Source organism: Patagioenas fasciata, chromosome 27, assembly GCF_037038585.1.
Source record: "Patagioenas fasciata isolate bPatFas1 chromosome 27, bPatFas1.hap1, whole genome shotgun sequence".
Classification (NCBI taxonomy): Eukaryota; Metazoa; Chordata; class Aves; order Columbiformes; family Columbidae; genus Patagioenas; species Patagioenas fasciata.
The window spans coordinates 4,596,929-4,618,109 of NC_092546.1; the positions used below are offsets into that span (position 1 = coordinate 4,596,929).

At 61.7% G+C, this 21,181-nt stretch overlaps 5 protein-coding genes across 9 annotated transcripts in view; all 5 read left to right on the forward strand.

The window, feature by feature from the left end:
• LOC136113299 (hippocampus abundant transcript 1 protein-like) overlaps window positions 1-4,856 on the forward strand; it is a 50,799-nt gene extending 45,943 nt beyond the window's left edge. For all 3 annotated transcript variants that reach the window (XM_071799598.1, XM_065858400.2, XM_071799597.1), the window contains exons 7-12: window positions 260-373; window positions 746-817; window positions 1,141-1,253; window positions 1,361-1,458; window positions 1,831-1,997; window positions 2,074-4,856. In XM_071799598.1, coding sequence (XP_071655699.1) covers window positions 260-373; window positions 746-817; window positions 1,141-1,253; window positions 1,361-1,458; window positions 1,831-1,997; window positions 2,074-2,280 — 771 coding nt within the window. In that variant the 3' untranslated portion in view covers window positions 2,281-4,856. The remainder of the gene's footprint in view (window positions 1-259; window positions 374-745; window positions 818-1,140; window positions 1,254-1,360; window positions 1,459-1,830; window positions 1,998-2,073) is intronic.
• Window positions 1-21,181, forward strand: part of BSG (basigin (Ok blood group)) — a 42,616-nt gene that overhangs the window by 13,459 nt on the left and 7,976 nt on the right. Inside the window, exon 1 of one of the 3 annotated variants that reach the window (XM_065858232.2) lies at window positions 18,193-18,346. The exons of 1 other annotated variant lie outside the window; for it this stretch is intronic. In XM_065858232.2, the coding sequence (XP_065714304.2) occupies window positions 18,265-18,346 (82 nt within the window). In that variant the 5' untranslated portion in view covers window positions 18,193-18,264. Of the gene's footprint in view, window positions 1-18,192; window positions 18,347-21,181 lie in introns of those variants that run through there. One more of the 3 variants, XM_071799602.1, reaches the window with a different exon arrangement.
• MADCAM1 (mucosal vascular addressin cell adhesion molecule 1) lies at window positions 7,664-10,165 on the forward strand. Its single transcript, XM_065857997.2, has 5 exons — window positions 7,664-7,815; window positions 8,042-8,308; window positions 8,384-8,677; window positions 8,867-9,472; window positions 9,578-10,165. The coding sequence occupies exons 1-5, from the start codon at window positions 7,740-7,742 to the stop codon at window positions 9,700-9,702; spliced, it is 1,368 nt and encodes a 455-aa protein (XP_065714069.2). The 5' UTR covers window positions 7,664-7,739; the 3' UTR covers window positions 9,703-10,165.
• TPGS1 (tubulin polyglutamylase complex subunit 1) lies at window positions 10,533-12,384 on the forward strand. Its single transcript, XM_065858043.2, has 2 exons — window positions 10,533-10,879; window positions 11,046-12,384. Exons 1-2 carry the CDS (start codon window positions 10,548-10,550, stop codon window positions 11,575-11,577), a joined length of 864 nt encoding a protein of 287 aa, XP_065714115.1. The 5' UTR covers window positions 10,533-10,547; the 3' UTR covers window positions 11,578-12,384.
• Window positions 12,879-17,004, forward strand: CDC34 (cell division cycle 34, ubiquitin conjugating enzyme). Its single transcript, XM_065858042.2, has 5 exons — window positions 12,879-13,180; window positions 15,138-15,224; window positions 15,518-15,615; window positions 15,890-16,024; window positions 16,116-17,004. Exons 1-5 carry the CDS (start codon window positions 13,004-13,006, stop codon window positions 16,324-16,326), a joined length of 708 nt encoding a protein of 235 aa, XP_065714114.1. The 5' UTR covers window positions 12,879-13,003; the 3' UTR covers window positions 16,327-17,004.

Genomic DNA, 21,181 nt, shown 5'->3' on the forward strand with positions numbered 1-21,181 from the left:
TGCTTGCTACAAAGATAATTTGGCTGTCTGAGGGGAAAAAACAGTCCGATCAAAAGCACTTGACTATAAATCTGGGAAAATGAATGGTAAAAAGTCCTCATTCTGGGGTTGAGCCGATGCGGCTGTACAGCTGCTCTGGGCTGGTTTCATCCCACCATTCACTTCTTAGATATAAGATTGGCGACTTAAGCGCTTGGTTTTGCTGTCTCTGCACCTGGAGGGTGTTTAACGATTTTCACTCCCCTCCCGTTCCCTGCAGTCCCTGCGGAAAGTGGGTCAGGATTCCACGGTTCTGCTCATCTGCATCACCGTGTTCCTCTCGTACCTTCCCGAGGCCGGGCAGTACTCCAGCTTCTTCCTCTACCTGCGCCAGGTGAGTCTGCGGGACGGCTCCGGAGGTGGCAAATCCCAACCTACGAACATTCTCGTAGCTGCGTGTCCTGAGCAATCTGGTACCGCTCTGTCAGCATTGCCAGGACCTATATGCTGCTTGTTCTGGCGGTCTGTCAGTCTGCCCAGCCTGTCCATGCTGCTTTCAGGCATTTAAGCTGAGCTCAGTGGTTTAAAGCTGTTTCTTCAGCTGGAGGGAAGATCTTCCGCGTTATTCCTGTGGCAGCAAGGAGGCTGATTGGTGTTTGAGTCCCTGATAAGCAGCGTCAGTAAAGGCTGGTGCCGCGGTTGGGGTGGCGTTTCTCACGCGGTGCTCATCTCTTGCCTGAAAAGTCCCTCTCTGGTGTTTTCACAGGTCATCGGTTTTTCCTCGGAGACTGTGGCCGCCTTTATTGGTGTGGTTGGGATTCTCTCCATCCTGGCTCAGGTGAGGAGCCGTTTCCGCATAAGAACGTCCAAAATTTCTGGTAATCAGGGTGGTGCGTTCTCAGAATCCCCGCAGCCGCACAGACACCGGTCCCTCTTTCTTCTGAATGGAACTGCTGTTTATTAAACCACAAACCGCGGGGTGGCCCCGCGTTGCTTGGTGGAGCTCTGGTTGTGCTCCGATTGCCCCGGACAGGGACGTGCTGGTGTTCGGCGTTTCGGGAGCGCGATGGCCGGTCTCACCACGACACGTGTCCCGCGGGCTCCCATCCTCCTCCCATCTTTCTTTGCACACACCTTGAACGCGCCTGTTTTTCTTTCCAGACAGTGGTGTTGGGAATTCTCATGCGTTCGATAGGAAACAAAAACACCATCCTGTTGGGACTGGGCTTCCAGATCCTGCAGCTCGCCTGGTACGGCTTCGGATCGCAGCCCTGGTAAGAGCTTGCCCGCGTCTGTCTCCCGACGGCGGCAGCTTTGTCCCTTCGGTGGCAGCTCCGTGTCACTGGCAGATGGAGCCTGACCGCTGTCCCTTTCTCCCGAGGATGATGTGGGCAGCGGGAGCGGTGGCTGCCATGTCCAGCATCACCTTCCCGGCCATCAGCGCCATGGTGTCGAGGAACGCGGACCCCGACCAGCAGGGTGAGTCGCTCGGGGTCCATCAGTCCGTCCCGGCGGGTGTTGCCTGTCTGAGGTAGAGAGGAGGCTGCTGTTTAATCGTTCGCTTTGTGGTTTGACCCCGAGTCCTTTGGCTGCCTTCAAACTCCAGTTTGGTTGGAAATTGCTGGGTGTGCCCATGCTCATTTTATTCTCGAAAGCAGCAAACCCGGCATTGCGGGTTTTCCTAAAACATGGTACTGGGTTAAGAGCACTCAGCAGCAGCCGCTTTGTCTTAGAGAGCACGTCAAGCCAGATCTGAGCGTGTAATCTCGTCTTTAGACATGTGAGCATCCCTGGATAAGCTGAGTTTCTTCAGGGGGCTGGAGGCAAACCTCGCTTTCCCCTTTGCCGCAGGGGTGGTGCAGGGGATGATCACCGGCATTCGGGGGCTGTGTAACGGGCTGGGGCCGGCGCTCTACGGCTTCGTCTTCTATCTCTTCCACGTGGAGCTGAACGAAATGGCAGAGGTGGAGACTTTAGGCAAGGCCTCCAGACCCAACATGGCCAACCCTACGGACGAGGTAAACTCAGCTCCATCCTTCCGCACGCTGGGCTTCCCGTACCCTTGAGCATTAATCGTTGCGTTTCTCCCTACAGAGCAGCATCATCCCGGGGCCCCCATTCCTGTTCGGGGCCTGCTCCGTGCTGCTCTCGCTGCTGGTGGCGCTGTTCATCCCGGAGCACAGCCTGGCGCTGCGGCCGGGCGCCCACAAGAAGCACAGCACCGGGGCGCAGAGCCCGCACGGCCCGCAGCCCGGCGCCGCCGACGGCAAAGAGCCGCTGCTCGAGGACAGCAGCGTCTGAGGAGCCGCGGGAGCCGCTGCGGAGCCGGGACGGGCTCGGCCAGCGAGAGGACATGAGGTGCAGACTGTGCCGCGACACAGGAGGGACGGGGGTTCCCTTCTACCAAACCGCGGTTGTGTCGTCTGGTGCGGATGGGAACGGGAGACTCCGAAGCAAACCTTGTGCGTGGTGCAACCTGCCACACGCTCGGCCTAAGCTGGGTCTAACGCGTCTGTGTCTGACGTGAGCTGACGGAGCCGCGGCCACAGTCAGACGCGGCGTCTGTTTGTGCCCCGTGTGCGTGTGGCACGGAGCGTGCGAGGAGCAGCATCGAGCAGATCCACACAGCCTGGGGTCGGGCCCACGTGAAACTGAGACCAAAATAATATCAACTGACTCAATGTTCTGATGAAGACAAGAAACATTAAGAAGCCGCAACTGAGACGATGGGAATGGGCGGTGGCAACGTGAATTACAAACGCTTAGATGGTCAACAACATCTGCGTTTCTGTTGGGATTTTCTCTTGTTACACTGAGGTACGGTGTCTGTCGCTGCCTCATAGGCCTTTCTGGCACTGTCAGGGTTCTTCCCTCAGAGAAACAACTAAACCGAGCACTCTGGTTCGGGCGATTTCCCAAGGGAAAGGTACAGAAACACCTGCTTGTCTTGAGCACTTATTTTTCCCCAGGCTCTCGCCATCTGATATTAAACCAGATAACGACTGTAGCCTGTTTTTTCTCAGTCCAAAAGCTCCCGCTGGTGATGATTGCAGCTGATTTGAGCTCGCAGGACTGGATCCCACGTAGCGTTTCTGTGCCTGCTGTGAAGGCTTTGGTTTTGTTGGAAAACGGAGCTGGCGCCTCTGCAGCGGCGCTCGGCTCCATTGGGAAGGGGCAGCAGATGCTTGAACCCGAGTGTTGTGAAAGGAGCTGGGAAACATGGTTGGTTGTAGATCCAGAGGCGCGGCGGAGGGCAGGGAACAATCGTTCTGGTTTGAGTCGGAGCGGAGTGATGACACCGAGCGATCGCTGGGGCCCTAAGGACACAACGCGGAGTGCTTAAGGAATTGGTTGTTAAGGGAACTGAGGATAGAGTGGCCAAAACTAGAATGGCAGAATCATTTTGGTTGGAGGGGCATCGAGTCCAGACCCCGAGCTGCCCTTCCCTGCAGGTACCAATGGCTGTGAACCCGGGCCGCTCGTTTCACGGCGGTTCATGGGTATTGGAGATGGATGTGAGTGAAACAATTCAGTTTGGTTTGCGTTGCTCCAACCGGTGCCCAGAGCAGATGGTTGAGGTCACAGGGACTCGCGGTGACTCCGGTTTTCCCACCTTTCTCACAGTGACGATGCTCCAGACCCCAGGTGTTGCTGGGATGGTCTGTGCTGTGCGTGCCCAGCAAACTCTCTCCCAAAGCAAATCCACTCACCCGAACCCCCGGGCAGCAATCCCGACGCCGTGTCCTTCACAATAATGCCTTTTCTTAGACTGGAGCTTGACCAAGTACATCTGGCGACTCATTTATTTACACCGTATTCAAATGAAGTAGGTTTGTCCCTCACACACACCAATTGAAGTGAAATGAAACCCTGAGGTACTCAGAGCTTCACAGGTAGAATATAGCAGAACATGACAAAAAGACGAGCGTAATTTATATGATACAAAGTATATAGAGATATATTTTTTAAAGTCCTTTATTGAATAGTTTATTGAAGCTGATGTGTCCGGTCCCATTCCTTCTCCCTCCCACCCCTGTCACATCGCGATACCCAAATTCCCAGCGATGCCAGTGTCCCTCGGTTTGCGAGCGGTGACCGGGGAGGTGTTTTGGTCGCTTTGTTGGCCCCTGAGCTCGGGGCCGGTGCTGGGACCGAGGCTTTGCCACCAGCACCAGTGTCACCTAAAGGTAGGGACGTCACCCCCCACCACTCTGCCTGTGCCACAGGACTTGGGCCAAGCAGCGACGGAGCCGAAATTACCGGACCCGAATGAAGAACGTCTCGTTCTGAAGGGCCGGGAATTCTGCAGCGTCCGTCCGGAGCATCCCACTGGTTTTGCCAATTTTTTGTTACTTTCTATGGAAATGCAGATTTTTTTAAAAGAGCCTTTTCTTAAAACCCCTTTGATCCGCTGTGTCGTGCCTGAGCCCAGCGGTTTAATATCAGTATTCCCACAATTTCCCTGCAGAGACTTCTAAATCAGGTGGATAACAGCAACACCCCCAACGTAAATCGGCTTAATTGCCCATCAGCAGTTCCCGGTGTTCATGGCAGCAGTTCAAGTGACTTGAAACTAATTGTGTTTCTAATTGTTGCGTTAAAAATAACCTGCATTAAACCATTGCTTCCTCTTTTACCGTCACTTTTGCAGCATCGCAACTCTTGATGTCGCTGCTTTTCATTCTCTTCTCCGCACCGGTTGGGCTGCGGACGCTGGTTGTGGCTCCGCTCTCCGGGTTCGCCGCTGCCTGTGTTTCTGTATCTTTTATAAGCAAACGATCCAATGTATTTATTTCGGTTCTGGTTGTGTTTAGGACTCGCTAATCCCTCCTTCTGATGGATTATTTATTAAACTGCAGCTTTCCTGTTGTGTTGAAGTTCTGTCCTCGTCCTCCTCCCACCGGAGCCGCAGCCCCGGACTGGTTTTATCTTCCAGGCTCCGGTGCCTTCCTTTCCAGCCAGGCTTAATTTAGATCTTATCTCGCTGTTTAAACACTCCTGTGGTGCTTGAGGATGATACTCAGTGAACAATACAATCACAAGAAGTGCAAATAGGTCCAACCCAGCCCTGGATGGGACCTGGTGTTTGATGGATATCCTGCAGCGAGCTGGGAACACAAACCAGTTACTGTACAACGCGCTGCCTTGTGTAATTGTTTCCTCCAGACTTGAGCTTAGTGGCACTGGAGGCACAGGGAAGGTGCTTTGCCTGGGGCCAGGAACGTCCCTCACTGTCTGTCCGTCCCTCACCATTTGTCTGTCCGCACCGTGGCCGGAGCATCCCCAGAACCCCATGGGGGAAGCACCATCGGCTTCCAGGAAAACCGTTCAGGCTTCTGCTTCTTGAAAAGCACCGTCCCCTCCGCTCTGACCCCAGGGGTTTCCTGTTGGGTGGAAACCTGTCCTGGTGCCTGCGCTTGTGCTTTCCACCCCATGCCCGTGACCTGTGGGTCCCTTTGCTGTGCTCGGGGCAGGGGGGCTGCTGGGATGGAAGGACAGAGGGATGGGGGACAGAGGGACGAGGGACAAAAGGGTGAAAATGTGACCCAAAGGAAGCGCATGGCGAGGTGTTGGACTTTCTGGTAGCTCTTAATTTCCTGATGACCAGGAAAAAGCTGCTTTTTAACAGAAAGGTCTAGACATTCCGTAAGTGCTCGGCTCTGCTTCAGACGCTGATTTGTTGGGTTTTGCTTTTCTCGCCTGAGTCGTCACATTGAGAGCCCTTCACAGAATCACAGAATCCCAGAGTGTCAGGGTCTGGAAGGGACCTGGAAAGCTCATCCAGTGCAATCCCCCCATGGAGCAGGAACACCCAGCTGAGGTTCCACAGGAAGGTGTCCAGGCGGGTTTGAATGTCTGCAGAGAAGGAGACTCCACAACCTCCCTGGGCAGCCTGGGCCAGGCTCTGCCACCCTCACTGGGAAGAGGTTTCTTCTCATATTCAAGTGGAACCTCTTGTGTTCCAGTTTGCACCCATTGCCCCTTGTCCTGTCACTGGTTGTCACTGAGAAGAGCCTGGCTCCATCCTCCTGACACTGCCCCTTTCTATATCTGTAAACATGAATGAGTCCCCCCTCAGTCTCCTCTTGCCCAGCTCCAGAGCCCCAGCTCCCTCAGCCTTTCCTCACACGGGAGATGCTCCACTCCCTTCAGCATCTTGGTGGCTGCGCTGGACTCTCTCCAGCAGTTCCCTGTCCTTCTGGAGCTGAGGGGCCACAACTGGACACAAGATTCCAGGTGTGGTCTCCCCAGGGCAGAGCAGAGGGGCAGGAGAACCTCTCTGACCTACTGACCACCCCCTTCTAACCCACCCCAGGTACCATTGGCTTCCTGGCCACAAGGGCCTTGCTGGAAGCTGCTCCAGACCCGGCCAAGGGCACCTTCCAGAGCTTGGGGAATCGATATTTTAACCATGTTTTTCCCAAAATCCTGCAGCCGTGAGTGCGGTCTGTGAGGGCAGCATTTCCCTTCCTCAAACTCTCACTTGGTGACATTACGAACGATCCTTCCTGCAGTGAAGTGGCTCATTGCTCGGTGCTTTCCCATCTGCAGACGATCATGGACCGTCCCCCGGGGTCTCTGCTCGCCCAGCACCGTGGCCTCGAGCGGTCAGGGCCGTGGGAGCGGGACGGGAAAGCGAAACCACACGGGTGTCCCGGCCACGCGTGTCCCCACCAGGGCTGTGCCGCGGCCACTGGAAACTCCGGGAAGCGGCTCTGTTAACACAGGATGGAAGGAACAAAGAGCCCGGAGCCATTAATCACCCGGCTTCAGCTGAATGTGCACATTTGATGGCGGCTGTTGACAGAGCGCTTCCCTCCCAGGATTGATTACCCGGCATCCCGAAAGGATGCGCGACGCCGATGCCCGGAGCTCCTCGCTGGAGAGATCCCGGATGGGAAGCGGCCGCATCCCGCAATGATTTTCCACCACCCGCAATGGGGTGTGGGGCTCGCACGTCCCCCCTCGGTGCTTCAGCACCATCCTGGCCCCAGCCGCTGCCCAGCAGGATTGATGGGGCAGAACTGGGCCCACCTCACCCTGGAGAGCTGGGTGGGAGTGAGGAGGCGATGCCAGAGCTGCCCGGTCAGAGAACCAGCGCTGGCGCCGTGACCAAACCTGCCACACGGCGACACTTTCTGCTCCTGTACCGTCAAACCCACCCTCCCAGGAACACCGGTGTCCATCCCTGAAAACACGCTGTTCTGGTGATAGAAGCTGTTTGCAGCTCTGCTGAGCCCGGGCTGGACGTCTCATCCATCCTGGCCCTGCTTTTGGGATGGGGGTCCAAGACGGCCCCCCAGCAGACAGACAGACAGACACCCCATGCAGCCCTGCGATGGTTCATTCAGCTGCTGGTGCCTGGGGCACAACAAGGGCTGATTCTCCAGGGGCTCCCAGGGGATGGTGGAGCCTGGGGAGACCCGGGGAAGGGACGGGACCTCAGCCACATCCTGGGGGTGACAGGGACCCCTGCAGCCCCACGGGAACCCTTTGGGCCAGGGGCTCCCTGGGTGTGGGGCTGTCGCTCGGCCCTTGGCTGCAGCGCTGGGTGTTGTGCAAGAGCCGAACTTGGAAGAAAATCAGCAACCTCCTTCTGGAAATACCCCCCGGGCTGGGAGGTCACGGGGCTGGGGGGGCTGCGGGGGCGGTTCCTGCGGAGCTTAAGAAGGGCTGAGGACGGGGCTGGAGGACAGACGGACACGGCCCTGGCTGTGGCGTTCGCTCCCTGGAAGGAGGGAAAGAAGGAAAACCAGCCCATGCGGCCGCCCTGCCCAGCGATGGAGCCGGCTCCTCTCCTCCTCCTCCTCCTCGTCTCACCGTGGGGCTGCAGCGGTGAGTGCTGGGGGGCTGAGAGCCATCCCCATCCCCAACCCCTTTGCTCTGCCCGGGGTCCCCTCGCTGCTGAGCCAGCAGGTGCCGTGTCCCGTTGCTAACAAGCGGTGTCACCCCGGGTAGTGGGATGGAGCTCACATCACACCAGCAAACCGGGAACAGGTGCCCAGTTTCTGGTGTTTGTCCCATTCCCCAAACCCCACGGTTTCCTCCTTCCTCCACACAGGGCACCGCGGTGAGGAGCTGGTGGTGGAGCCGCGGGAGGCGGTGGTGCCCTACGGAGGCTCGGTGCGGCTGAACTGCTCCCTGGGCTGCGCGGGGGGCACGGTGCAGTGGCGGGGCCTGGACACCCACCCGGGCAGCGTCACCTCCTTCCCCACCCACAGCGTCCTGCGCGTCGGCAGCGCCGTGGTCGCCACGGCGGGCACCAAGATCTGCCAGGGCACCTGCGGCGGGCGGCAGTACCAGCGCACGGTGCAGCTGAAGGTCTACGGTGAGAGTCCCCGCACCTGTCCCTCGCTCCCTGTGGGGCAGCGGTGACAAACCTGACGCCGCGGTTGTCCCGCAGCCCTCCCGGACGCGCTGTGGCTGGAGGCGGCGCCCGGCGCCCTGCGCTGCTCGGCCCGTGGTGTGTACCCGCTGGAGGGGCTGGCGCTCACCTGGCACCGCGGGGACCGGGCGCTGGGCGAGGAGGAGGACTTGGATGTCACCGAGACAGACGAGGAGCTGTTTGACATTGTGTCCACGCTGCCGGTGTCTTGGGAGGAGGTGGGAGAAGGGGTGGAGTTCAGGTGCGAGGTGACACTGCGTGTGGGGAAGGAGACCTTCACCCGGGTGGCATCGCTGGCGGCAAGCGCTGGGGGTGAGTGCCAGGGGACACGGGTCCGTGCACTGGGAATGGCACCCCCTTCCCTGCACTGCTTGAAATAGATGGCTGGAATGGAGCAGCTGCCACTCTGCACTGCTCTGCAAACCCCTGTCCCCATCCCTATCCCTGTCCCCATGGTGACAACATGCCAGAGAGGCCACCTGTGACCTGTTGTGTCCGCAGCTGTGACGGAGCAGCCGGTGCCCGTGCCCACCTCCACGGAGAGTCCCCGAACAGCGGTGGCCACAACCAGGAGCCCCAGCACACACAGGCCTGTGGCCACCACAGCGCTGTCCCCAGAGCCCAGTGTCACCACCCATGACCCCACCACAGCCCCGACCACCTCCCTGCCGGAGCCTGACGCTGTGACCAGCCTGGGAACGGCTGCTGCCACCAACCCCCCGTCCACAGAGGGTCCTGCTGCCCCGGCCCTTGTCACCGGCCGTCCCACGGCACGCCCCGCCACCACCACGCTCCCCAGCACCGCGAAGGGGACAGAGCTGTCCTCAGGGACGGTGCCCCCCTGCAGCCTGCAGATCTGGTCGCTGCCGCCCCGCGGGATGCGGGGCAGGGCCCTGCGCATCGAGTGCCGCGCACACTGCCCCGGGAACGTCACCGTGCGCTGGCTGCGGACCCCGGTGGGGCTCGGGCACTACCGGGAGGAGGCGGCGGGCAGCAGCTCCATGCTGCAGCTGGACCGTGCCGAGCCCTGGCACCAGGGTCGCTACCAGTGCGTCCTGCACGGCCACCGCTCGCCGGTGGCCACTCTGCAGCTGATGGTGTCAGATGGTGAGTGGTGGCTGCAGCCACCCCCCCGTGCCTGCGTCGCCTGGTTGTGTCAGTGCCGCTTGGTGCTGGCGGTTTTCCCACCACGTCCTTCTTGTGTCTCTGCAGATGCATTGGATGCAGGCCCTGCCATTGCTCTGGGGACAACAGTGTCGCTGTCAGGACTGATCGTGACTGGCATCGTGTCCCGTTACCTGTGGAAACGGTTCAGGTCCCGGTATGAGCTGCACTAGGAGCGGGGGCTGCCCCCGGATGCATCCCCGTGTCACCCTCGCTGCGGGGCTCGCGGCCCCAGGATGGGGAGCAGCCGATGGACCCGGGGACCAGCGTGTCTGAGGGTGCGGGAGCTGCTGGGAGCCCCAGAACAGCCCCCGCCTGGGACCCCTGAGCTGCTGCTGACAGTGTCACCTGTGCCTGCTGGGAGAAGCTGCCCCGACCCGGGGCTTCTGGGCACTGGGAACCGTTTGGCCCCTGGTGCGGGGAGACTGGGACCCCCGGGGCTGCCCCGGGACACCGGGGGCTGGAGGGGACGTGGACAGAGACACCGGCGGGGACGGGGCTGGATCACGGCCGGTGCCCTGGGGGTCCCGGCACACGCGCGGGTGGGCAGGAGGGCGGTGGCTGATCGCCTGTGGCGACAGAGGAGACGGAGCAGCCCCGGGGGGCGGACGGGACATCCCGCGGGCACGGGGCAAAATAAAGGGCTGTTTCGGTTTGAACTCTGAGCAGGCGCCGTTTCGGCCGGGCCTGGGGTCGCCCCTCGCCGGTACCGGGCCCAGCGGGAGGTCCGGGTGGGTCACCGAGCAGCGACCGACGCGCGTCCCGTTACTAAGGGCGGAGCACCTGCCCGGAGTAGCCATGGCGGCCGGGACATTCCGTCGCGTCACCGCCGCCAGGGCGGTTCTTTTGCCCATGCCCAAGATGGCGGCCCGCGGCCTCCCCCAATAGCAGCGCCCTCGTCAGCCTTCCCGCCCACCGATTGGCTGCCAGTGTGTAAGATGGCGGCATGAGAACTTCCTGTCCCGGCGGAAGTGCGGTCCAAAATGGCCGGAACCGGCCTTCGCCGCCCGCAGCCAAGATGGCGGCGTACGAGAAGCGGCGGGCGGCCGCCGCCCCGGCCCCGGCGGCGGGGAGCGGGCCGGCGGAGCCGGCTCGGGTGGCGGCCGGCGGGCTGGGGAGCGAGACGGAGTTCCTCCTGCGGGCCGGCGTCACTGCCATGGTGCGGGAGGCGCTGCTGAAGGTGCTGGAGGCGCGGCCCGAAGAGCCCGTCTCCTTTCTGGCCGACTACTTCGAGCGGCTGGTGCTGGGCAGCCCCGCCGCGGCGGGCGAGGCCTCCGCGGAGCTCCCGGGGCCGCCGCAGCGCCTGGCGCGGGCGCTGTGGTACGTGCGCCTGGCCCATCACTCGCACAGGTGCGGGCGGGCGGCGGCGGGGGGCGGGCGGCGGACTACATTTCCCGGCGTGCCCCGCGGCGGCCGCCACTCCGAGGCGCTGCGCGGCCGCGCGGGGCACGCCGGGAGCTGTAGTTCGGGTGGGGCGGGGGCGAGCCCGCCTGTCTGTCTCTGTCTGTCGCGACAGGACGGCCTTCGACAGCAACGCCGGCGCGGCCTACGAGGTGCTGGGCGCCGGCGGGCGGCGGCGGAAGGCGGGCGTGGACGGGCGGCTGTACAGCGAGCTGCTGCGGCGCATCTGCCAGCGCGGGCCGGCCCCCGCCGAGGCGGCGGCGGCGCTGCTGGGGCGGGTCCGGTGCCGCGACCACGAGGCGGTGCCACTGCCCGTGTTCCGGTACGGCGTGCTGGCCTGCTCCGTGCTGCTGGAGTTCGCAGCCAAGGCCGACGCGCTGTTCGGCGTCCTGGGCGGCGGCTCGGGCGTGGCGGATGGGCGGGTGTGCCAGGCCGTGCTGCAGGCACTGGAGGAGGCGCTGGGCACCGGGCACGGGCCCCGGCCCGGCCGCTTCCTGGAAGCTGGATCCCGGTTGGGCCCCGACCGGCTGGCCCTGGCCATGGACCAGGCGCTGCGGGAGCGGCAGCGGGGCAGCGCCATGAGCCGGGAGGAGTTCCTGCGCAGAGCCACCGCCTTGTTCGTCGCCAGAGTGAAGCCCGTTGAGTGACGCTGGCCACCATGACCCCCGTGGAGCCGTTGGCGTGAAGTGGCCCCAGATCTGGCACTGAGCCGGACAGCGAGCACCGCGGCTGGTCGGGCACTGCTGGGAGAACCCGGCTCTGCCGACGGGAGATCCCCCGTTACCACATCCCCGCCTTTTCCAAGGCTGGTGCTGGACACGACCCTGTTCATTGCGTCTCTCCCACTGATCTGGCTGCTGCTGGCAAATCTTTAGGTGTTAACTGGAGACTTGCAAGGAGGGCTGTGAGCTGTTCAGCAGCGTTAGTCAGAAAAGTGAGCCAGAGCAAAGTAAATATGGGGCTGGAGTTGCAGACATCCCATGTTTGCTCCCAGCCCTGGCCGTGTCGTGTCTTGCAGCTTCAGCAGGAACTTTGTTTCTGTTTTGGGGTTTGTTTCACACCTGTCTGTGACATGGGGGTGATGTTCATCTACCTACCGCTGCGAGGATTTGCAGGTAAATACGGGGCTGATCTGGAGCGTGAGATAAAGCCTTATTTTATGAAGCAAAAAACAGACGATGAGCAATGGCTGGGAAGCAAACCTGGCCGGGAGGGCTGTGCCGCAGCCGAGCTGCAGGCAGTGAACCCTCCCTGCTCTATTGCTGGAGATCAAAGCTACAAATCCTGCAGCAATTCAGGACCAGACAAACCTCGTTCCCCAAGGCTATTGTTTGCTTTTGAACAGAGATGCGTGTTGAAACGTGTGTTATTTATTTGAATGTGTCTGTGTTGGTTATTTAAACTGTGCAACTAATGGTTTACTCTAAGACATTAAAGCTTTTTATTATTTGTTAGCGGCCAATTTCTTTACCGCCTTGGTGCGGGAGGAGCTGCGGCAGCTCAGATCCTCGGGGGCAGCGCCTGGCAGGGGCAATGGGAGCACGAAGCACCAGTGTGTATTACTGCCCCTCCCTGCCCTGCCCGGGTGGGTATCGGTCGTTGCACTGGGCCTCCCATGGGCAGGACTGGGAAGCCCGGGACCTGCGCTCCGGCCCGATCTCCGCTGGGTTTGCTTGGGCGGGGTTCACGGGAAACCGGAGCCCCGCGACACGTGGTTGAACCGGCGGCGGTGCCTTGTGATCGCAGCTCCTGCAGGGGCTGGCGGGAAAATAGCCCCGCCCCCGCGGGCCGGCGGCGCGCTGTGATAGGACGAGAGCGCTCGGGGCGGGGCCCGTTGCTTTCCCCGCCCCCTGCGCAGACCGTGCGCTCTGATAGGCGGACAATGCCTCGTGTAGGAGGAGCCTGCGCTGGCCCCGCCCCGCGCGGGCGGACTACAGCTCCCGCCGTGCCCCGCGCGGCTGCGCTCGGAGCGGCCGCGGAGCAGCAGGAGCCGCCGCCGTCCCCCGCCCCGCAGCGGCCGCCGCGCTTACGCCAGTCCCCGGCTTCACTCGCGGCCTACTCCGGCTGCTCGGCATGGCGCGGCCCCTCGTGCCCAGCTCGCAGAAGGCGCTGCTGCTGGAGCTCAAAGGGCTGCAGGAGGAGCCCGTGGAAGGGTTCCGGGTCAACCTGGTGGACGAGGGGGACCTGTACAACTGGGAGGTGGCCATCTTCGGCCCCCCGAACACCTACTACGAGGGCGGGTACTTCAAGGTGAATGGCAGGGGGGAGCAGGGTTCCGAGGTGTGTGGTGGGAAAGGGGCTCAGGAGGGGCAGAGGTGGAGCAGGGGGCGTTGGGGATGCGCGGGTTGAGAGGCCTTGGGAAGGGATTTTGGAAGGGGGAGAGGCCCTGGGAGGGGGCCCGGGGATGGGGTTGAGGTGGATCATGGGGACAGTGACAGAGTGACACTGGGCTTGGGGGTGATGGAGCCAGGGAGAGCTGGGTTGTCGCTGCTGCCAAATCGGGCAAAGATTCCCCTCGTTAGAAAGCGGATTTGGCCTCCTGCCCCTGCTGTGCCCCTGGTCTGGGTGCAGGAGAGCAGGATCTGGGGCGCCGGTGTTCCCTCTCCAGGAGCGGATCCACGGCTTCGCCACCAAACCAGAGAGAAGAGACAAAAGATTCCCTTGTGCAGACGCTTGAGCCGCCTGGGGAGCGGCTGTTGTGGTTTTGTTTGGGGTCTGAGGGGGAGAGACGGCAGCCGGGCTGCACAGCCTGCCGGGAGGACGCGCGCGTGTGTGTGTGTGCATGTGTGTGCGCTCCTCCCGGGTGTTGTGCAACCCCTGTAGCTGTTTTCTTCCTCTTTCTCACCCTCCCTCCTCCCCTACAAGCTCCTCTGTCCCCATCCTGTTGTTGGCAGGGCGGGGATGACCCAATGTGTCACCCGAGGCTCGGCTGTGTCTGACATCTGGGCGTTTGTTGTTCCCGTGGAGCGGTGGCCGGCGAGTCCGATGCTTGAGTCGGGTTTTATCTCTTCGCTGAAGCCGAGTTGCCTCTTTTTCCGTCGCCTCTTTTGGCACAGACCCTTTGAACTCTCACCCTTTCAGCAGCTCGCGCTCCTGTTTTGTGCCTGAGAGCTTCCAGACCCGGCGCTGTCGGGTGACAGCGAATGGGACTTTCTGCAGAAGAGGAACGCGCAGGGGCCTGCGGCACCGTCGGGCTGTTTGCGTGCGGCAGAGCAGGGCTGCTGCCCCAGCTCCCTTCGGGATCGCTCTGCCCGTTTTGTTCCGACACAACAATCGGGTTATTCTGCCAAGTTCAGCTGTTTGGCCGCAGCCCAGTGCCTCCGCGTCACCGTGTGTGTTTGTGCTGCCCTGAGGCTCCGCACACACATAAAACGCATCCAGCCCACGCCTCGCGTTTCCCTCTCCCCACCCCTTGGCCTGCGGAGCTCGGAGCAGCCGGACAAAGGGCCAGGCTGGGAGGTGAGGGGGTGTCGTGTGGGGATGGACCCGCCGCGCTTGGGGCTCCTCAGACTCGTGATAAACCCAACGGCTGGTATAGGTTGTGGGGAGGACGCGTTTCTGCCTCTGCACCCGCCTGTTAACGGCTCTGGCGTCGCCTGTTGTCCCAGCTCTAATTCCAGAAGCATCTGAAGCCACGTTTGCATTTTGCCTCCTGAATGGGCCCATGGGGTGGAGAGCAACCCCAGGTCACTGCCCACAGCTGCCGGGGCGGTTCACACCTTCCCTCACCGATCCAACATCTGAGTTCTTGTGCACACAAACTGAGGGAGCAGGAAACGTTCTGGGAGTTGTTGTGTGCTCTAAACCGGCAGCGGGCCGGCATCTTCGGCTGCGGAACCCCGCAGGTTTTGGCCATCGGGTGCCATCTCTGCCGCGCTGGGGCCGTGGGCTGCGCCATGATCTTCATGTGCTTTTATTTTTAGCACCTGAGCTGTGCGCTGCAGCCGGTTCTCACTTGGTCTCTTTTTTTCAGCGGTGTTGGGCTATTTTTAGAGATTCCGTGTGTTGGTCGGAGTACTGAGCACCTGACACTTCTTCCCCGTGGGGAGCAGCCTCATCTCTGGCGCTGCGGCCGTCACCCACCCCGGCAGCGGCACAGCCGGCCATGGCACCGGTTCCTGTTTGCCGGCGGTGTTGGGGGATCTGTGCTTCCCTTCCCGTCCTTTTCCCAGCCTGACGCTCGCTTCTCCTCGTTGTTTCCCTGCAGGCTCGTCTCCGGTTTCCCATCGACTACCCCTATTCTCCTCCTGCCTTCAGGTTCCTAACCAAGATGTGGCACCCCAACATCTACGAGGTGGGTGGCCTGGGACAGTGTGGGACATCTCAGTCAGGCGGGGGGACACGTGTCCATCTGCTGTAGCGGTACTGGGTGGCAATGCTGGCCTTTGTCGCTGGCCTTTGTCACTGGCGCCTTTGGCATTTAGTGCCTGGCACTGGAAATGCTGCTAACGAGCTCACGGCAGCGCAGGCGCTTCTCTCAGCACAGTGGGGACCGTCACCTCTGCTGTCCCTTCCTGGGGACCCAAAGAAGGGGCTGGGGTTGTCTCACAGCAGCTCCTGAGGATCCCGTTTCACTTGCGCTTTCAGACCGGCGACGTCTGCATCTCCATCCTGCACCCGCCGGTGGACGACCCGCAGAGCGGGGAGCTGCCGTCCGAGCGCTGGAACCCCACGCAGAACGTGCGGTGAGTGGAGCTGCGGGCAGGGGGGACGGCAGGGACGTGGGGGTGCCCGGAGGTTGTGAAGGGCATGTGGGCTGCAGTTTACAGAAGAGCTGGAGCCTGGTGGGAGCTGCACAGCTGGGCACTGCGCGCTCCTGGCTGCTCGGCTGTGCTGGATCCGCCCTCGCTGGTGCCAGCGCCAGGTCCCCAAGCCCTGGGATGCATCTGCACGGTGACACCGAGGCCGGTGGCAGCTCTGACTCACCGCGGCTCTTACCTGCGCCTGTTTGGTTGCCAGGACCATCCTCCTGAGCGTGATCTCGCTGCTGAATGAACCCAACACATTTTCCCCAGCCAACGTGGATGCGTCCGTGATGTACCGCAAGTGGAAGGAGAGCAAAGGGAAGGACCGGGAGTACACGGACATCATCAGGTGCGTGAGCTCTGCCCGTCTGTGGGGGTGGGTGACCCGGGGGCTGGCGCTGTATCGCAAAGCTCCGTCCTCACCCCGTCTCACCCTCCAGGAAGCAAGTCCTGGGCACGAAGGTGGATGCGGAGCGGGATGGCGTGAAGGTCCCCACCACGCTGGCCGAGTACTGCGTGAAGACCAAGACTCCGGCCCCAGACGAGGGCTCAGACCTCTTCTACGATGACTATTATGAGGATGATGAGATGGAGGAGGAAGCAGACAGCTGTTACGGGGATGAGGATGACTCCGGCAATGAGGAATCTTGATGGCCCTCCAGCATTGCAAAACTTGCTATAAACTACTGAATTTTACCTCAGCTAGGAAAAACTGGCTTGAATTTAGGATCTGTCAGCCCTGAAATTAACTCTCTACCTCGCAGGGAGACTGTTCTGCTGTTGCAAAGGAAACCCCACCACTGTCTTTGTAGAAAAAGCAAAAAATCAAACCCTATTTTATAAACTTGCTGGGTGAGGGGTGGGTGGGGAGGGGGAAGTCGTGTCGGGGTGTTCATGAACCCACAGAAACCGGGAGCTGGTGCCTGTGGCTGGATGAAGAGCGACGGCAACGCCAGGCGGTGGCTGCTGGTTCGGGTACGTCCTGCTGGTGAGTGGTGGCGTTGGGGGGAGCGTGTGAGCATCGTGCAGCTTCTCCTGCCTCTGCAGCATCTGTGCCGGAGCAGGGGGAGCGCGGCCGCATTCTGTCCCCGCAGGACCCTCCTGCTGCCCCTTCCCGTGGTTCTGGAGCCGTGCCCGCGGGGAGCAGCGCGGCAAGGACCGCGACATCACCGGGAAGGACTGGGGCGCTGGGCAGGACGTGCCAGCATCTGCAGCACATGGGGATGAGCGTTTGTAGTTTTTAACCAGCGGGGAGGGACAGGGTAGTTCTGAGTCTTTCTGCTTCTGTTTTTTTTTTTTGGAAACTATTTAATAAAGTACTTAAAGAAACAGCCGTGTGCTGTGTGGGTGAGGCTGTGCTGAGCCCCCCAGTGCGGCTCTGGGAGGTGTTTTTCCCATCTCCTCTCCCAGGACTGCAGGCACAGACCTGCCCGGGCAGTGGCTGCGCTGATGCGGACGCACCCTGAGCCCGCGGGCCAGGACCGGCCAGGACGCGCCGGTTCCCGGGCTGTGGCACGGCCGAGCGGTGTTACCGGCACCGTGTCCAGCTGGCGGGAGAGGTCGCTCAGCCACCGGCTCCACAGTGCAGTGGCCCTGGCAAACTGCCCGGGGCTCCCTGTAACCCGGCGGGGCTCCTGCCCCCTCTGCCAGCCCTGGGCAGGGGGTGAGGAGCAGAACGACCCCCGGAGCTGTGCAAACGACGGGGGTTTGGTGGCACCCGGTCTGGCACATGGCCCAGGCACGTGCTGTGTGGCCTTAGGAAATGAGGCCAGAAGGTGACCGGGATTATTGTCCCTGTGCTCAGGCCCGGCGCACGGATCCCAAGGTCGCCCGGTGCCGGGCAGGACGTGCCGCGCTGAGCCGCCCCGGGAGCTGCCGGAACCGCCGGACCCTGCGGAGCGCGGCGGGGGCCGGCGCCGAGGCCCATTGTCCGGCCCTTCCTGCCGCGCACCTCCGGCTGCGCGGCTGCTCCGCGCTCCCACGGCCCGATCAGCCCGGGGCGACTCCCGGACCGGGAAGAGCCGGAGCCCCTGCTCCGCAGAGGCCCCTCCGCCCCGGCCCCCGGGTTATCAGGCTGCTGCAGCCGCGGACCGAGGCCCAGCACCCCCCGGCCTCACGGGAAACTCCGCCTGAGCCAAGAACCGGGGCTTGGCGCTTCCCGGTGCCCCGGGCAGGGCTACCGGGTGCTCCGGGCAGGGCTACCGGCTCCTCCTGGCCCGTTCCCGGTGTGGTTCCCGCTGCTGTCCCGGCGCCGCCGCTTGTCCCCCGCGGCGCGCCGTCCGCCGCTCCCCGCAGCGCCTCCCCATTGGCTGCGCGCCGGACGGTGGGCGTGGCCGCGGCGGGACCGGCCCGAACCGGCTCTCCCCGCAGGGGACGGGAGGGAGGAGAATGGCGCTCGCTCATCCCTTCTCTCTGATTGGTCGCGTCGGGATGGGTGGGCGTGCCAGCTCGGAGGAGTGTCGCGCGATTGGCCGACGGGAGGGGTGAGGGGGCGAGGGGGCGTGGCCCTCGTTGGACCCGCCCCCGCCTCCGTGACCCGGCGCGGCGCTTATAGCGGGAGGCTCGGCGCGGCGTGCGGGGCGAGCGGAGATGGCGGCGGCAGCGGCGGGGCCGTGCGGGCTCCTGGCGCTGCTGTTTCTCGGCGGGCTGGTGGCCGGTGCCGCGGGGACAAGTACGGGATGGTGGGGCGGGGGGGAGAACGCTCGGTTGGGCCGGGAAGGGAGCGAGCGCTCGGTTGGGCCGGGGAGGGGCTCGGGGCGGCCGGGAGCCCATGAGGGGTGGCGGCCGCAGGGCGGACGAGGTCAGAGGGGTCATGGGGTGGCCTCGCGGGGTTTTGGGAGGTCTTGGGGCAGCCCGGGGGGGCTCGGGGGTCCCTGGGCCAGCCTGGCGGGGACCCTGGCTCCGTGGGGCGGCTCTCGGGCGGGGTCTGGGCCGGGTCCCCGGACGGGGCAGCGAGGCTCCAAGGTGGGCTCTGCTGGGGTGGCGGAGCGGGGCTGGGCCGGCCGGGGCCGAGCGGGTGGCGCCGACGGCGCCCTGCGGGAGCGCACGTTCGCTAGCGGGCGTGGCCGGGGGGGGCGGGCCAGGGGGGACACCCCAAAGTTGGAGCGAGGGCGGGGGTGCCGGCGGGGAGCGGGCCCGGGCTCGGTGTCCGCGCTCCCCACGCTCCGGCAGGGCCGTCCCGCCGCCCGCCCGCTGCTCCCGGTCGCACCGTGCACAGACCGGTCCCCTCGAGTGGGAAGGCGGTGAATTCCGGGGTGGTGCTGACTTGGTTTTTCCCTTCATACAAGCGAGAAAGTTTATTCCTAGAGCTTAGGAGCAGCACCAGATTTCCAGGCTCTAAAACCTTAAAGATGTTCACATGATGCTTAAGTGGATAATCCGCTAACGAGGAAACAAGTGTGGGCGCTCCCGGTGCGCGGGTGGAGCTGGATGCGGCGCTGGGAGCTGGCGGAGCCTCTTGTCGGGTACTTAAAGCGCATCCCCAAACGAGCCGGGATTTGTCGGGTGCTGTTGTGCTGACATTTCATTTTCTCACTTCTGGAGGCGGCTCCAAAGGCACCGACCGGGCCAGGGGAGCAGCGACCGCCGCGGCAAACAGCGGGTTTTGCCCGGAGGACCCTGCAGCCCCGTTCAGACCCGGTGCAGGAGATGCCGCTGGTAAAGGTTTTGCTTTATTGTGAAGGGCTGGCTGTTGTTTCTGGCTGTTTAGCATATCAAGTGCTAAAAAACCCTGTAGCCTGTTTGTGCTGTCAGGCTTATTTCAGTGTGGTAGAGCCGAACCCAAAGACTGACGGCAAAAGTGTGGGAGGATTCTGAAAAATCCAGGGTAGCGACAGAAGTGTCTGCTCCAATATTTCCTTGCAGCAGGGCTGTGTTTTCTTACTGCAGAACAGGAGGGCAGAGCCTTCTCCTGAACTTCACACTCACCTGCAGCTGCTGTGGCCGCATCCTGCGCTGAGCAGCCCCTGTTCTGAGGCCATGTGGAGAAACTGCTTCTATCCTTGGGCTGAAAAGCCTGGGAAGGAAGAGCTGCCCTCCCGGGCTGTGGTTGTGTAACGTGCGTCCTGCCCTGGGGTTGGACTGTAACGTTGCTGATTCCTCACGTAAGCAGAGCAGGGGGCTGGAAAGCGAGAGCTTTTCCCCTCAGCCGTGCTGAGACGCGGCTTTACAGGGCAGACTCCCCCAGGGATGGTCCTTGTGATCCACGGTGTCTCGGTTTTTGGTCTGCTCGGTGTCCTGGCCGAGAGCGCCTGGTTGTGCGGTGACCGCCTGGTCACACGAAACTTAAGGGGAGAGTGGATTTTATAGCTATTAGCAGAAACGGCAAAAAATGTCACAACCTCACATGTCCCCTTCCGAGGCCAAGAAACAAAGGTCAGGAGGTACCTGCCAGGCGCAGACGCTGTTTATACCGTGAGGACTCAGCTCTGCTCGGGGGGGAGAGGCTGTTTTTAGTTTGAAGGTGACTTGGGAGGACTTTTTCTGGTCTCGTCTGTCTTCGCCGCTGCTCGGCCGCTGTGCCCGGGAGAAGCGGCCGGCTCGGCTCTGTGATCAGGGTCTTGTTTTCAAGAGCTGGTTTCAACTTGCGGCTCGTCGCCCTTTGGAAAATTTGGAGCCGCTCCGATCGATCCCAGCGGCTTGATGAGCTCGTGTGGGCGCTTTCCCTGCCCTGGAGTGCAGGACTTTGATTGCCCGCTCTGGTTTGTGCGGGGAGGAGTGGGGATGTTAACCCCGGTTGAATGCAGACGGTACTTGTGTTGTTACTGCTTGGCTGAAGCTTTTTAGCCTGTCTGAACTGCACGAAGTGCCCTCTAACTCGCAGCAAATAACCTTGCAACAGCTTATTTTGTCAGCATGCAATAATCACCTTGTAGCTGTAAAAAGAACCTTGATCTTTACCAGCGCCCGTTTTAAATTGGGCCGTAGTTAAAACCGGGACAGGCTTCTACAAGCGCTGTAGGTCGGGAGTGTTTAATCACAGGCCTGTGGTGTAAAAAACCTGTTTGGCGCACAGGTCAGCGGTTCTACAACTGAAACTCGGTGTATGAGGCTGTTGCTTTCAGCTGGTAGCCCCATACGTCTTTTGGGACCCCCCCATCAGCTCCCACTGTTTTAAAACCGGTTCAAGAAGATGGTTGTGGTGTCTCTGGTGCAATTCTGTCATCCAGAGTCAACTGGAAACCTCTGTAAAGGTGTTGAATGGTGTGTTTCTGACTGTAACCAGCAGCACTGTGGGCGGTGTGTGAAATAGCAGCTGTTTTTTAGCCCTTTTCCCTTCTAGAAATGTGGGATTGATTTCTCAGAACTTACCATGCAGACTGACTTGGGTTTGTAATACCCCTGTGTTTCTATGCTCGCAGAAAACAGCCATAGAACTTCTTATTAAAACACGTTCAGGCATTCAAAAAAACAAGGGAAAATTAACTCCCGAACCCACCTGCTTTGTGCCCGTAGGTCATGGTGCATACATATTAATTAACATTGTGTGTACAGTAATTCCGGAGCG

Excerpts from the sequence above, each read along its gene's own strand:
- TPGS1 (XM_065858043.2), top strand. The coding sequence starts at position 10,548 with ATGGCGGCGTACGAGAAGCGGCGGGCGGCCGCCGCCCCGGCCCCGGCG. Across the intron at positions 10,880-11,045 it reads CTGGCCCATCACTCGCACAG|GACGGCCTTCGACAGCAACG; the intron begins GTGCGGGCGGGC and ends CTGTCGCGACAG.
- MADCAM1 (XM_065857997.2), top strand. The coding sequence starts at position 7,740 with ATGCGGCCGCCCTGCCCAGCGATGGAGCCGGCTCCTCTCCTCCTCCTC. Across the intron at positions 8,309-8,383 it reads GGTGCAGCTGAAGGTCTACG|CCCTCCCGGACGCGCTGTGG; the intron begins GTGAGAGTCCCC and ends GTTGTCCCGCAG. Across the intron at positions 8,678-8,866 it reads GCTGGCGGCAAGCGCTGGGG|CTGTGACGGAGCAGCCGGTG; the intron begins GTGAGTGCCAGG and ends TTGTGTCCGCAG.
- CDC34 (XM_065858042.2), top strand. The coding sequence starts at position 13,004 with ATGGCGCGGCCCCTCGTGCCCAGCTCGCAGAAGGCGCTGCTGCTGGAG. Across the intron at positions 15,225-15,517 it reads GGCACCCCAACATCTACGAG|ACCGGCGACGTCTGCATCTC; the intron begins GTGGGTGGCCTG and ends TTGCGCTTTCAG. Across the intron at positions 15,616-15,889 it reads AACCCCACGCAGAACGTGCG|GACCATCCTCCTGAGCGTGA; the intron begins GTGAGTGGAGCT and ends TTTGGTTGCCAG.